Source organism: Bufo bufo, chromosome 6 (genome assembly GCF_905171765.1).
Source record: "Bufo bufo chromosome 6, aBufBuf1.1, whole genome shotgun sequence".
In the NCBI taxonomy this organism is placed as follows: Eukaryota; Metazoa; Chordata; class Amphibia; order Anura; family Bufonidae; genus Bufo; species Bufo bufo.
The window spans coordinates 123,361,566-123,376,704 of NC_053394.1; the positions used below are offsets into that span (position 1 = coordinate 123,361,566).

The window sequence follows — 15,139 nt, forward strand, 5'->3', positions numbered from 1 at the left end:
CCGGTTGTCATCCGGAAAAAACAGATCCGGTATTTATCTTTTTCACATTTTTAAAGGTCTGCACATGCGCAGACCGCAAAACTGGATCCGTTTTTCCAGAACACTTGGGGCCGGATCCGGCATTAATAAATTTCAATGGAAAATAATGCCGGCATTCCGGCAAGTGTTCCGGAATTTTGGACGGAGAAAATACCGCAGCATGATGCAGTATTTTCTCCGTCCAAAAAACGTACAGTGACTGAACTGAAGACATCCTGATGCATACTGAACGGATTGCTCTCCATTCAGAATGCCTGGGGATAAAACTGATCAGATTTTCCGGTATAGAGCCTCTAGGACAGAACTCAATACCGGAAAAGTTTAACACAAGTGTGAAAGTACCCTTACATTGTGTGTCAGAACAGATCCGTTTTCTCTGACACAATAGAAAACGGATCTGTCCCCCATTGACTTTCAGTGGTGTTCATGACGGATCCGTCATGGCTATAGAAGACATAATACAACCGGATCCGTTCATGACGGATGCATGCGGTTGTATTATTGTAACGGAAGCGTTTTTGCAGATCCATGATGCTAGTGTGAAAGTAGCCTTACTTGATCTTGACCGTTACCAAGTCGGATGTGACTAGCTTTCTGCTTTTGTTGGTGATTTGCAATTCGAGCAGTCATCAGGAAATGGGCATACATGAAAAAAAGCTGAATATCTGATAATCCAGCACATATCCAGCAATATCTGATAATCCAGCACCTTTGAGGCCAGGTGTGGTTATTTATGTCGAGGGGCTTTTTACCAGTTTCCTAAGCATGCTGTGACTTTGTGTTCATCAGACTCGTGTGAAAGTTGGTGGTAAAAGAAGACCTCCTACACGAATAGGCAGGAAGGTGGCATCCCAAGATTCCGGGGACAATGAAGATGCGTTGCCACCAATATCCCCTACATCAGCTGCAAAGCCTGAAACTGGACCAGCGGAGTCAAACTGGAGAACAGATCGAGAGGAAATTTCTACCATGAAGTTATCCTTCTCCGAAAACGACATACAGCCCAGAACACATCGAAAAGCCGCTGTAAATCCTCTGACTCCTGATGTCAATGATTTCTTTGGGTCCGACCTCTTTGCAGATAACTCAGTACCCAAGCCAGTTGCACCCAGACAACAGAAAGAAGAATCGCCAGGTGGCGACTTTTCAGAAAAGCCTTTCTTGGATCCGGGGAAGAAATCTTCAGCTGTGCTGTTTGGTGGTGACGGTAGTGATGATGATTTATTTAAGTCCAGAAAAGACAAAGCTAAGAAGACACCCCAGCCCACCTCTCTGATCGACAAGGAACCTGAAGATGATCTTTTTGGGTTTCAGAAACCTCCGAAGAAAGTAGATACTCAGTCAGTTGTTCCAAAAGAGACTTCCGCAGCCAGCGACATGTTTGAAGTAAGTGGTGTATGTTTTTTTTGCAAGTCTGGACATTTAAACCCTTCAGATTGAGTACAATCTTTCATGATCTCTCATTTTGGGATCAGGAAGATCAAAGGTTATGGACACCTTTGGGGAAATTTTCTTTTCTCGTGCTTTTTTCCATTGGGGGACACAGACCATGGGTATAGCTTGAGGTATTAGTAGGAGGGACACTATGCAAATGAAAGAGCTCCTCCTCCTCGGGCTATACCCCCCGACTCCACCAGGAGGAACTCAGTCTTTGCTTAGTGTCTGGTGAAGGAGGTTGACACTCTCTGATTCTACTCCTTTTTGTTATTTTTATTCTAGATGGGGACACAGGTCGGCATGGCGCCTTCCTGGTCCCCCATGGAGTGCCCGCCGCCGTCTTTGGGACGTTGCCTGGCTGCCTCCATTTCCCCCCAAGAAGATAAGTGGAACCGGGCTCGACCTGTTAGCTCCGGCATCCCACCAGCTCCTGGGTCACCTGCTGCTGCCCTCCTCCCAGAGCACTGCACTCCTGGAGTCAGACGTCTGAAGAGGTGAGCCCTGCTGGTCCTGAACGGAGGGAGAAGACTGCAGGAGCAGATAAGTATAACGGCAATCGCTCTGCTTCCCCTCCCCTCCCTGTCTTATGTCTATGGGCCGCCTGGGTGAACTGAGGATGTTCTCTGTCCGGGGGTTCTAGGGCATGGAGGCACTATACTGGCCAATCTCCCTGCTGGGACTCTCTGCTCCCCCTTTATGAGGCATGACTTTTCCCTGACGGCGCCTGCTAACCTTGGACAGAACAAGGGCTGCAACTGCAGGCAGGCGTGCTTCCTTCTTAACCCCCGCTTTGCTGTGTTCAGCACGGGGACATGTTTTCAGAATCACAGGGAGTGGAGCGCGCGATTTTTTCGCGCTTCTATGATGCGGCCGGGGGGCGGAGCCTAGCGCGGCCGGGGGCGGAGCCTAGCGCGGCCGGGGGGCGGAGCCTAGCGCTTCGCTCCGGCATCTTCCTCCGTCTGCTACAAAGGTTCCCACGCTCCTATCCGCTCCCCTGCTTCTCTCTGAACAGCAGGTATCTCAGTGATACCCTATTCAATCTGCTTCTCTGAACAGCTGTCTAGCTGTGTATGTGTGTATAAATGCCTTGCTTCTGATGTGAACGATCTCTAGTTCGATTCCCAGGAGACACTTTTAAGGTTTCTTTTCTCTAACTAACTGCAACTGTAGATTCTTGCATAGTTGTTATCATGCCTAAGCCAAGTCACCTTCTCAGGCTCCAATGGGGTCCTGTTAGACCACTGGTGTTTGTGCCTCCTGCCCTGGCCCTGGACAGGATCTCCTTCCTGCCCAACCCAGCTCCTAAGGCAAGCTGGTATCTCAGTGATAAGGCTGTTGCCCCAGTCCAGGCTTTCTGAGTTCAAACCACTTTCAGCCTTTTTAAAAAAAAAAAAAGTGGGAAAAATGTTTATTTCTGTCCCAGCAGAGCTGGCGGTACCCGCTTGGGCATCTGCCAGGTCCTGCGCGGCCGCTGATTTGGCCTGAGTCGCCAAGGCAGCCATGTCCTTTTTGGACCGTATGGCAGTTGCCAATCCAGTGGCCCCTACCACTCCGTCTCCCCGCAGTGGTTCCCGCTGAGGTCGCCTGACTAATAAGAGGCAGCGTGAGCGGTAGCATCCATCTTGGATGACTCCGTTTTTTCCCCCCTCGTCTAGAGGTGTGTTCAGACGACTCTCTCCCCCCTAAGGAGCGCAGGTCTGAAGGGGGATTGTCCGGCTCGGACGAGGTCATGGGCGGGTCCCTCCGCCTAAGCTCCCCACGTTTGGCGGACTTGGTAGCGGCTGTCCGTGATACCTGTAATCTCCAAGGGGATTCTCCTCTACGCGGGAGTTCCCCCCTTTTTTTGTTTTCTGTCCAAGAAGCCATAGGTTGCCGCATTTTTTCCTATCCATGAGGAATTTCCGCGGTCATACCCAGAACCTGGGACAGGATCCTCCTTTTACGACTGAGCAGTGTGGAGGGCTGGTCTTCTCCCCTAGGGTGGATCCCCCAGTTTCCAGGATCACGGCCTTCCCTGTCCTTACCGACTCCTCTCTGCAGGACGTTCGGGACAGGCGCCTCGATTCTCTCTCAAGAGCCATTTATCTCTGGCGAAAGGCACGTTAGGTCAGTGTTCTCCCTAAGTGTGGTTGCAGCGCCACCACCTGAACCTGGCGGAACATGAGGCATCTACTGACACACCGGATTTGGTTCCCCAGGTGTCTGTCTTCCAAATTCCTTTGCGAGGCTTCCATGGACATTGATTCCCTCTTTAACCCGCATTGCAGCCCACTCGGTCATTCTGCACAGAGAGGTTGGGTTGATAGTGTGGGACGCTGACGCTTCTCAAAGTGTCCCCTTACTAACCTCCCTTTTGAGGGTTCCAGGTTTTTTAGGGCTCAGCTGGACGAGTTCTTCTCTACCGCTATCTGGGGGCAAGAACTCTTACATTCCACACCTACGTCCTAACGTCCTTTTCGAACCGGGTCCTCCGGTTCCAGTACCAGTCCTTTCGCTGCCCCACCGCTGGGGGGCTACAGGACTCCCGCAGGAACCTCCCCCCTTCAAGCCCCAGCCGTCATGGTGTCCAAGGACGCAGTCGACCTCGCTGCTACTTCCACAGGTTTGGAGGGCTCATGTTCAGGAACGCCTGGGCTCTAAGAATTGTAACGTCGGGTTACAAGATAGTTTACATCCACCGTTCCGGGGGATCCGTTCCACCTCGGATCTCTGGATGGCAGTTTCTTCCCTTCTGGACCAGGGGTATTATTACCCCGGTTTCTCCAGAGGAACAGGGCACGGGTTTCTTTTCAGACCTGTTCATCGTTCCAAGGAAGGAGGGGTCGGTGCGTCCGACCCTGGATCCGAAGCTGCTCAAAAAATTTTTCCTCCGGATAAGGAGGTTTCAATTGGTATCCCTCCGCTCCGTTATTGTTTCTCTTCTTCGGGGTAATTCCTCGCGTCCGTAGACTTCCAGGACGCCTGTCTGCATGGCCCGATCACAGAATCTCACAACGATTCCTGCGCTTGCCATGGGTGGCTGACTCTATGTATTTTTGTCGCCCTCCCTTTCGGGTTAGCGACTGCCCCTAGGGTCTGTACCATGATCCTAGCGCCTTTGATGGCTCTTCTTCGCACCAAGGACATTTCTTGGCGTCCGGATCACTGTTCAAATGAAACAGCTCGGATGGTTGATCGACTTCTACGATCCTTCTTCTCCCGTCCCTGAAGCTCTCCTTCAGGGGATATTTTTGGATGCCTTGACCGAGAGATTTTTTTCTTTCAGACTACTAGGTCTTCTGGATCCAAATAGCGGTGTCGCACCTTCTGCGCTCCCTGTGTCTCTCCTTTCGGGGGTACCTGCGGGTCCTCGGTCTTGTGGTGGCCTCTTCCGAAGCCGTACCATATGTCCAGTTTTTTCTCACACTCTGTCGCCGCGACAGGAAATCTTTCCCTCTGGGACGAGACCTCTCGTGGTCTGTACGCTTACATCTGCAGGTGGCGCGTTCTGTTTTTTTCTACAGGTCCAGGAAGCTCTTTTTTTGTGGGCTCCCTATGAACCTGACGGCGGGAAGATCGTTACTCCCGTTCTTTTCCTGGACCACTGATGCCTGCCTCTGGCTGGGGCGGCGTTCTCCGGTCCCACTCGATTCTGGGGGTTTGGTCGGCGACGGAATCGTTTTCCCTATCAACATCCTTGAGCTGAGAGTGAATTACTTCAGCCATCAAGGTGGGACCGCAGCCGGACAGTGATGCGGGAAGTATATAAAAAATAAAAAATAAAATAAATTAAATAAATAAAATTCTGCTGTGGGCAGAGTCACACGTTCCGGTGTGGCCAGCAGTATTCCTTCCGGGAATAGGCATCTGGGCTGCGGACTTTCTAAGTCAAAACAAGGTGAAGCCAGGCGAGGGTCTCTGCATCCGGGTGTCTGCGATGACGTGCGTGGCGGGTGGTGCCGTCCGGATGTGGATCTGATGTCGTCATAGGTTCAACAACAAGCTCCCAGGTCTCCGGCTCGCGCCCGAGGTCCGAAGGCGTATGGGGTGGACGTGCTGGTGTCTCCGTGGCAAGTCTTCAGCCTCCTCTATGTCTTCCTTCCGCTTCTCTTCTGTCGAGGGGTCTACGCAAGATTGCGGTGGATGGGATTCCGACCGTCCTCATCACCCCAGATTGGCCTAACCGCGCATGGTTCTCGGATGCTGGCGGATGCCCCATGGCTTCTTCCCGACAGGGAGGTTCTACTGTCTCGGGGTCCTCTCTTCCTCCGGAATCTACGGTCTCTTCGTTTAACGGCGTGGCTGTTGAAACCGCCATCCTGAAGAAGAGGGGATTCTCTGATTCGGTGGTTAGAATCATGATCAGGGGAAGCCGGCTTCCTTCCGGATTACTATCGTACCTTGTAGGCCTTCATGACTTTTTGTGAGAACTCGGGGTTCCCTCCCCTTCGCTTTTCCATCCCGATGGTGCTGTCTTTTCTTCAGTCCGGACTTGAGATGGGACTGTCGCTGAGTTCCCTGAAAGGTCAGGTTTCGGCGCTGCCGTCCTTTTTCAAGGGTCCCTTGTTCTTATGGGTCCTGTGAAGGTTTTTTCTTCAGAGGGTGGCACATTCGGTTCCCGTATGTTCCACTTTTGCCTCCTTGAGATCTCAATTTGGTCCTGCGTGCTCTGCAGACGGCCCCCTTTGAACCTCTGAGAGAGGTCTCCCTGACCTTTCTTACCTGGAGAGTGGTCTTCCTTGTGGCCACATCTCCCATCAGACGGGTGTCTGAGCTGGCCGCTCTTTCCCGCCAGAAGCCCCTTTCTAGTTTTTCTCCAGGATACGGTTGTGTTCCGTCCGGTTCCCTCCTTTTTTTGCCCGAGGTGGTCTCTTCTTTCCACCTTTAGCAAGGATCTTGTCCTGCCCTCCTTTTGCCCTTCTCCGGCAAACTCCAGGGAACGCGCTCTACACTCCCTGGCTGTCGTCCGGGCCTTGGAAGTGTATCTCACGGCTACGGCTTACGTCCGCAGTTCTGATTCCTCCTTGTGGTTCCTGAGGGACCTCGTAGGGGCCTGGCGGCCTCCAAGGTCACTGTGGCGCGATGGATCCGCTCTGCTGTTGTCACGCTCGTGTTAGGGTTCCCCCGGCACGAAATGCCGCTCCCGCCACTAGGGTGGTGAAGGTTTCCTGGGCAAGGCGCAATCGTGCCTCTGCGTCTAAGCTGCGTAAGGCGGCCACCTGGTCGTCCTTACTTTCCTTTACGAAGTTTTATCAGCTGCATCCCTGATGCTGTCTTTGACCGCAGGGTTTTACAGGCTGTGGTTCCTGTTTGACCGTTTGGACGTTCCTCCTGGCGGTGCTGAGATTTTTTTCCCACCCCATGGACTGCTTTAGGACGTCCCATGGTCTGTGTCCCCCAATGGAAAAAAGCACGAGAAAAGGAGATTTTTGTGAAACTCACCTGTAAAATCTTTTTCTCGTCTTTTCCATTGGGGGACACAGCTCCCACCCATTCTGTCTGTTGCAGGAGGGGTCTTCAATTCAGTTTTTGCTTATGGTTGGACCTTATGGCTTGGTCCGATGGTTTCCATAATTTTTTATTGCTCCTTCTCCTACTGCTTGTGCAAAGCCTGAGTTCCTCCTGGTGGAGTCGGGGGGTATAGCCCGAGGAGGAGGAGCTCTTTCATTTGCATAGTGTCCCTCCTACTAATACCTCAAGCTATACCCATGGTCTGTGTCCCCCAATGGAAAAGACGAGAAAAAGATTTTACAGGTGAGTTTCACAAAAATCTCCTTTTATGATTGAATTTCACTCATTTTGTGGTCTTTAAAAATTTTCTGCATTTTTTGTGATACATGGGGTTAAAAATCATTTTATTGCAGACTGTCACTCTTGAGTTCCATCAGCTGATGGCTCAAGTCAAGCCTTATCTCTGATCTCCTGACCTCATAAACACTCATTTAAGCCATATTCTTATCAGTTTGATAAGCGTTTAGCTCTAGTGAATGTTCATGAGGTCAATATATCAGAGATGAGCCTTCACATGAGCCATCAGCTGATGAACTTCAGAGTGATAGTCTACAAATAGACTGATTTTTAAACCCATGTATCACAAAAACTGTTGAAAATTTTTAATAAAGACCAATTGAAAACATTATTTTTAGTCCAAAATGAGCAACAACACAGTCTTTAAATTTTTTTTCCCAAAGGTGTCAGCCTTTAAAGTATTTTTTTCTTTTAGTGTTTATACACCCCCCTAGATAGTTGGGGCCGATACTGACGCCCCTTCAGATTTCATGATGTGTTGTTAAATTAAACTTCTAAGTTTTAAGGTGTTGCCCGGTTTAGAAAACCCATTTCTAATATGTTAGAGAATTTTTAATTAATAGAGCTAGATTTAGTTTCTTACCTAGAGAGCAGCAGAAAGAGTTTCTCTTGCACTGGAGGACCAAACAAGTCCATTCATTACATGTGCAGCCCTTTGATTTTGGTGTGAACTGTGTAATGCTTCATTTACCCTGTGGTGGTGCTGCAGGGAAAGTGAACAGTTGCTGCTTGGTTTTTCCACCGATTATAGATGATCACTGGGGGTCTCGGCATCAGGAAACCCTCTGATCAGTCTATTGTCAGGTGGCGTTTTCTAACAAGGATTTTCTAAAGTGTACAATCCCTTTAAGGCCTCATGCACATGACCGTTTTTGTGGTCAGCATCCGAGCCACATTTTTTGCGGCTCGGGTGCGGACCTATTCACTTCAATGGGGCCGCAAAAGATGCGGACAGCACTCCATGCGCTGTCCGCATCCGCTGCACCATTCCGTGGCCCCGCAAAAAAAATCTAGCATGTCCTAGTCTTGTCCGTTTTGCGGACAAGAATAGGCATTTCTACAATGGGCCTTCCGTTACGCAAATTGCGGAAGGCACACGGGCGGCTTCCGCGGTTTGCGGACCGCAAAAAACGGCACGGTCGTGTGCATGAGGCCTAAGTCTGTTATGGAATGCTGATTATGGCGTAATGCCCAACATTTCCACATAGCAGCATGATTATAGTATTTGGGTTACTGGGCAGATATAAGCGTACGCCCCTGACAGTGGACAGTTTTTCTTCAGATATCTAACCAAATACTTTTTGCATGGATGTATCAACGTTTTAATGGATCGCCCCTATGACAGTACCACGGATTTTTCTATATTTTTTTTTTTCTGTCCCTTGTTTTTAAGGATGATATATTTGCAGCGGAAGCTATCAAACCAGTAAAGAAAGCAAAAGAGAAAAAAGGGGCATCTGAAGCCAGTCTCTTCGATGATAATGCAGATATTTTTGCTGACTTCACACAAAATCCTAAAGAGAAGAAGTCCAAAAAGAAGGCAGAACCTAAATCCATATTTAATGATGACATGGGTATGTATGGGAGAAATCACTATCTTGCTAACACGTACAGGAGATTTTGCTGTTTGCCCCCACTATAATGGTAGGTATTGGTACTTGCCATCAGAAAAAGTAATGTAAACCTAATAGCAAGAAAATGTTTACTTGAGGTGAAGTTAAAGGGGTTATCCCATGAATAATATAAAAAAAGAAAATTAGCCCTATATTAAATGGCAAAGCTAGAACCAGCCCTGTAACTCGCATGGATCCAGAGATCTCCACATTCATTGCTCCAATTGTTCTGCTAGATTTAGGGTACTTCCACACTAGCGTTATTCTTTTCCGGCATTGAGTTCCATGATCAGTTTTAGCCGAATGCATTCTGAATGGAGAGTAATCCGTTCAGGATGTCTTCAGTTCAGTCGTTTTGCCTTTTCAGGACGGAGATAATACCGCTGCATGCTGCGGTTTTATCTCAGGACAAAATTCCGGAACACTTGCCAGAATGCCGGATTCGGCATTTTTTCCCATTGACATGCATTAATGTTCCGGCAAAACGGATCCTTTTTTTGCGGTCTGCGCATGCTCATATTTCATTGAATAAGGGCTGATGCACGCGACCGTTGGATGTTTTGCGATCCGCAAAACACGGATACCGGCTGTGTGCATTTTACGGAACGTCCGGCCCCTAATAGAACAGTCCTATCCTTGTCCCTAATGCAGACAATAATAGGACACTGAATGCACACAGTCATTTCCGTTTTTGTGGTCCCATTGAATTGAATGGTTCTGCATACTGGCCGCAAAAAAAAACGGAACGGTCACGGAACAGAAATACATTCCTGTGCATGCGCCCTTGGGGAATGCACATGGCCGGTATCCGTGTTTTGCAGATCCGCAATTTGCGGACCACATGAGTCATGTGCATGAGCCCTAACTCGGTGGCTATGATACATTTGTAAATACATGCAATTCAGATCTAGGTGCTAGCTTAAAACTATAGCATATTTTTTGTGGGACAACCCCTTTAAGGGTCCATTCACACGTCCGTATTGTATTGCGGATCCGCAATACACCCGGCTGCCACCCCCATAGAACTGCCTATTCTTGTCCGCAATTGCGGACAAGAATAGGACGTGTTCTATTTTTTTCCGGAGCCGCGGACCGGAAGATCGGGGGCGCGCGCCGGAAATGTGGATGTGGACAGCACACTGTGTGCTGTTCGCATCCATTCCTGCCCCATAGAGAATGAATGGGTCCGCACCCATTCCGCAATTTGCGGAACGGACGCGGACCCATTCTACGGACGTGTGAATGGACCCTAAGGCTGAGTTCACACTTCAGTTATCCATCAGTTATTGTGAGCCAAAACCAGTAGTGAAGCTTACTGAGAGATAAGGTATAATGGAAAGATTTGCTCCTATTCTGTGTTTTTGACCCAAACCTGGTTTTGGCTCTCAAAAACTGACCAAATAACGGAAGTGTGAACTCGGCCTAAGCTGATCATAACCTAGCTGACCAAGCAGTTCTTTCCGCCCACAAATAAGATGCTCAGGTCACCCAAATTTGATCTGTTTTAATAGGGAGAGGATTGTGATCGTCTACCGGTCACCTCTCCCGGTTGACCTTGAATATTAAAGGGGTTCTCTTATGAACAGTGTTTATCATCTATCCACAGGATAAATGTTGCATCACTGGTGGTCCCAACGGTGGAAACTCAGGTCCCCAAGTGCCCTCTCTGAATAGAATGCTGGTGCATGTCGGTCCACTGCTCCATTTTTTTCTATGGGACGGACAGGGCTGTCTACATCAGTCCCATAGGTGTGAATGGTGCAGTTGACCGACATGTGCGCCGCCGCTCCATTTAGAAAGGGCTCTCGGGGACCCGCGTTCTCTGGATCGCAGCGGGTCCATTACATGATAAATGCTAATCATTGGATAACCTCTTTAAAATACTTTCTTCTGATGGCACGTAGTAGGGAATGGGTCGAGCAGTTGGCTCAAAGGGCCAGCTATGGTTGTGAGGACTGGCTTTTTGCAGTGAGGAGGACTCTCTGCTTCCTCTGAAGTATCTCGGTGCCCTAAAAACTGTTTTTCATTTCATTCAGACGATATATTTTCAGCGTCCGTGCCCAGTGTGAAGAAGACCAAGTCAAAATCCAAGTCATCTCAGCAGGGGTCTGAAACCAAGCCGGATGCCAAGGTTTCCACAGCGTTTGACGATCCCTTGAACGCTCTTGGGAAATGAGAAGGAACGGCCAGCCTCTAGAGAATATATTTGCACAATTTCATGTCGTTGGTTCATATTCAAGCCATAGTATCAGTAGTCAAATATTTTACTTACAAATTATAGGCTAAAGAAGGAAAGTTTTTTTTTTTAGATTATTTTTTTTTTTTATGCACTTAAATGTCTGTGCCAAACTTTCTTACCTGGAAGAGCTGATCATCTCAGATGTGTATAGAACAAGGGCCAGCGTGTTGGACTGGGCGGCCTCGTCCTGACCGTGGCAGGAGACATTCCATTACTCGTCAGCTCGTCTGTGGTTTTTTTTGTTGCACCGAAGCTGGGTGCAGTTTCCGTATTTCTTGCGTATTTTCAGAGCGAGAGGTCAGGGCTCTATTCTTCAGACGCCTTTCTTTGTAGTTTGCACAGGAGGTAAAAATATAGCTAAACGTGGATCAAGTTGAAAAGTGGACTGCGTCAATATCATTATCCAAGCAAGTGACAACCGTGTGCGTCTCTATTCTCTTAGGCTCTGTTCACACTACCATCATGGTTTTTGTTTTAGTGGAAACCATGACGATCGTGCCAGATCCATCCTATAACGGTTGCCAGTGGGGCCTGACTGGCTTCCTTGACTCAGTGGGGGTCTGTTTGAGTGTTCGCCCCTTAGTTCCTCCGGTCTAATCTGACGGAACTGCTGTCGGAGGCTGTAGCGGTAGTGTGAATTTAGCCTTGCATAGGACTTCATAGGCAATTGTCAAAAAGGTTTTCCATCCCTTTATCATTTCCAAACTGGGATGAAAGAAGGTTCCAGCCGTCTCATTATATTTATTATATCCCAATCTGCATCCTGAAGGATTTCACACGGAGTTGACATCATGTATCCATGATGCAGTACATTTATAAAATACCGTACATACTGTAAAATCTGTCTGAATACAGTAATTCTATCCAGATGTCTAACAAATAAAACCTAATTCTATACCTATCTTCTCTATTTTAATTAGAAATGATGTGAGATAACACTAAGGTGCCATGCACACGGCTGTAGGCGGTCAGTGCCTGTGCTGTGGACCACAAATAGTGGTCTGCAACGCACGGGCACCGTCCTTGTGGCCACCAACTGCGGACCCGTTCCCTCGAATGGGTCTGCAATCCGTTTGCACCGCAAGAAAACAGGACATGTACTATGTTTTTATGGTGCGGATGCCAGGACAGAAAGCCCACAGAAGCGCCCCGCGGGCTTCCCTGCACCGTGTCTGGCAGCCTGCAGACCAATTCTAGTGAATGGGTCCACATCCATATTACGGAGCACACACGGCCGGTGCCCGTATATTGTGGACTGGCGGTTTACGGTCCGCAATATGAGCACAGACCGCCTACGTGAGGCCTAAGGGAGAGATTTATCAAGACCGGTCTTGATATTCCCTGTGCCACCAGAGGATCATAAATTAAGGGCATCCTCCGGTAGTCCATGTGCCCAGAATTAAATCTGTAGTGGGCCCCGAAGATCCTGGAGAAAAAAACTTTTCCGAGCTGCCTTTGGATCCAATAATTTGCCAATAGGGTCTATTTATTTGAATCAAAATCTATGAAACTTTATTGATGGTTTGGGTAGGGTTGCCACCTTTCCCAACACAGGTTAAACAAGGAGGTGTGGTTTAACATGGGTGTTAATTGATCATATTTTACGTTTTGCACTTTTTTTTTATTTTTTTTTATAAAATCTAACTTTTTACTGTTGGGGACAGAGAGAGTAATATTTAGTCTCTATTTTTGAAGTGTTTCTGTTGAGGTTCAAACTCATCACCATTATAGCATAAGTATCATTTCATATTTTTTTTAGTAATTGCATATTTATTTTTTAGTATTTCCAAATTTATTAAAAAAATAAAAAATCTGCTATATATGAATATATGGGAAACCACTACTGAGGTTTTTAGACACAATATATCTGCAGCAGTTTAACATTGAGCTCTATAGCTTAGTTGTTAAGGTTCTTGTCTTTAATGTACAGGTACAAGAAAAAGTATGTGAACCCTTTGGAATGATATGGATTTCTGCACAAATTGGTCATAAAATGTGATCTGATCTTCATCTAAGTCACCACAATAGACAATCACAGTCTGCTTAAACTAATAACATACAAAGAATTAAATGTTGCCATGTTTTTATTGAACACACCATGTAAACATTCACAGTGCAGGTGGAAAAAGTATGTGAACCCTTGGATTTAATAACTGGTTGAACCTCCTTTGGCAGCAATAACGTCAACCAAACGTTTCCTGTAGTTGCAGATCAGACGTGCACAACGGTCAGGAGTAATTCTTGACCATTCCTCTTTACAGAACTGTTTCAGTTCAGCAATATTCTTGGGATGTCTGGTGTGAATCGCTTTCTTGAGGTCATGCCACAGCATCTCAATCGGGTTGAGGTCAGGACTCTGACTGGGCCACTCCAGAAGGCGTATTTTCTTCTGTTTAAGCCATTCTGTTGTTGATTTACTTTGGGTCTTTGTCCTGTTGCAACACCCATCTTCTGTTGAGCTTCAGCTGGTGGACAGATGGCCTAAAGTTCTCCTGCAAAATGTCTTGATAAACTTGGGAATTCATTTTTCCTTCGATGATAGCAATCCGTCCAGGCCCTGACGCAGCAAAGCAGCCCCAAACCATGATGCCCCCACCCCCATACTTCACAGTTGGGATGAGGTTTTGATGTTGGTGTGCTGTCCCTCTTCTTCTCCACACATAGTGTTGTGTGTTTCTTCCAAACAATTCAACTGTGGTTTCATCTGTCCACAGAATATTTTGCCAGTACTGCTGTGGAACATCCATGTGCTCTTGTGCAAACTGTAAACGTGCAGCAATGTTTATTTTTTTTGGACAGCAGTGGCTTCCTCTGTGGTCTCCTCCCATGAAATCCATTCTTGTTTAGTGTTTTACGTATCGTAGATTCGCTAACAGGGATGTTAGCATATGCCAGAGACCTTTGTAAGTCTTTAGCTGACACTCTAGGATTCTTCTTCACCTCATTGAGCAGTCTGCGCTGTGCTCTGGCAGTCATCTTTACAGGACGGTCACTCCTAGGGAGAGTAGCAGCAGTGCTGAACTTTCTCCATTTATAGACAATTTGCCTTAACGTGGACTGATGAACAGCAAGGCTTTTGGAGATACTTTTATAACCCTTTCCAGCTTTATGCAAGTCAACAATTCTTAATCATAGGTCTTCTGAGAGCTTTTTTGTGTGAGGCATCATTCACATCAGGCAATACTTCTTGTGAAAATCAAACCCAGAACTGGTGTGTGTTTTTTATAGGGCAGGGCAGCTGTAACCAACACCTCCAATCTCATCTCATTGATCGGACTCCAGTTGGCTGACACCTCACTCCAATTAGCTCTTGGAGATGTCATTAGTCTAATGGTTCACATAATTTTTCCACCTGCACTGTGAATGTTTACATGGTGTGTTCAATAAAAACATGGTAACATTTAATTCTTTGTGTGTTATTAGTTTAAGCAGACTGTGATTGTCTATTGTTGTGACTTAGATGAAGATCAGATCACATTTTATGACCAATTTGTGCAGAAATCCATATAATTCCAAAGGGTTCACATACTTTTTCTTGCAACTGTAGATGGTGGAGTTTGAATCCCGGCAGAAACACTTCAGAAATATCGGGTAAATAAAATTTCAATACACAGGGTGTCCCTAGCATTCTGACAACGTTTGGGGATAGCCCCTTCATCTTCATAGCACTGACTCTATAAGGGACTCCTAAGCAGCTGGGACGCCAGCACTCTGTTCCTTCCACTTTACCCAGACGTAGCCCCTTCTTCACCCATTGAGCCCCTATGAGTGGAACATCGGCGCATTTTATGGTATGGTTCCCCCACCTTGGCCTGCGACCACATAGGTCGTCGTCCTGCAAAGGAATGAGCAGGGCCAGTAGCGTTTGATGTTTTTATACAAGGGCTATCATTGTGATGTCATAAACCAAATAGCAGCACCGTTACCGTCCACCACTATGGATAATCGCCTTTCTTCAATCTGCTCGCAGTGGTAGATCCCGGCATCCGGACCCCTGATGTATATGCATAGAGGGACTTCAGCG

The 15,139-nt window shown here is 47.4% G+C and overlaps 1 protein-coding gene across 3 annotated transcripts in view; it reads left to right on the forward strand.

Moving 5' to 3' along the window:
- The window catches only part of LOC121006119 (WASH complex subunit 2A-like), a 131,883-nt gene extending 119,867 nt beyond the window's left edge, over nucleotides 1-12,016 (forward strand). For all 3 annotated transcript variants that reach the window (XM_040439047.1, XM_040439049.1, XM_040439048.1), the window contains 3 exons: nucleotides 829-1,425; nucleotides 8,657-8,837; nucleotides 10,913-12,016. In XM_040439047.1, coding sequence (XP_040294981.1) covers nucleotides 829-1,425; nucleotides 8,657-8,837; nucleotides 10,913-11,052 — 918 coding nt within the window. In that variant the 3' untranslated portion in view covers nucleotides 11,053-12,016. The remainder of the gene's footprint in view (nucleotides 1-828; nucleotides 1,426-8,656; nucleotides 8,838-10,912) is intronic.
- The last annotated feature ends 3,123 nt before the right edge of the window (nucleotides 12,017-15,139 follow it).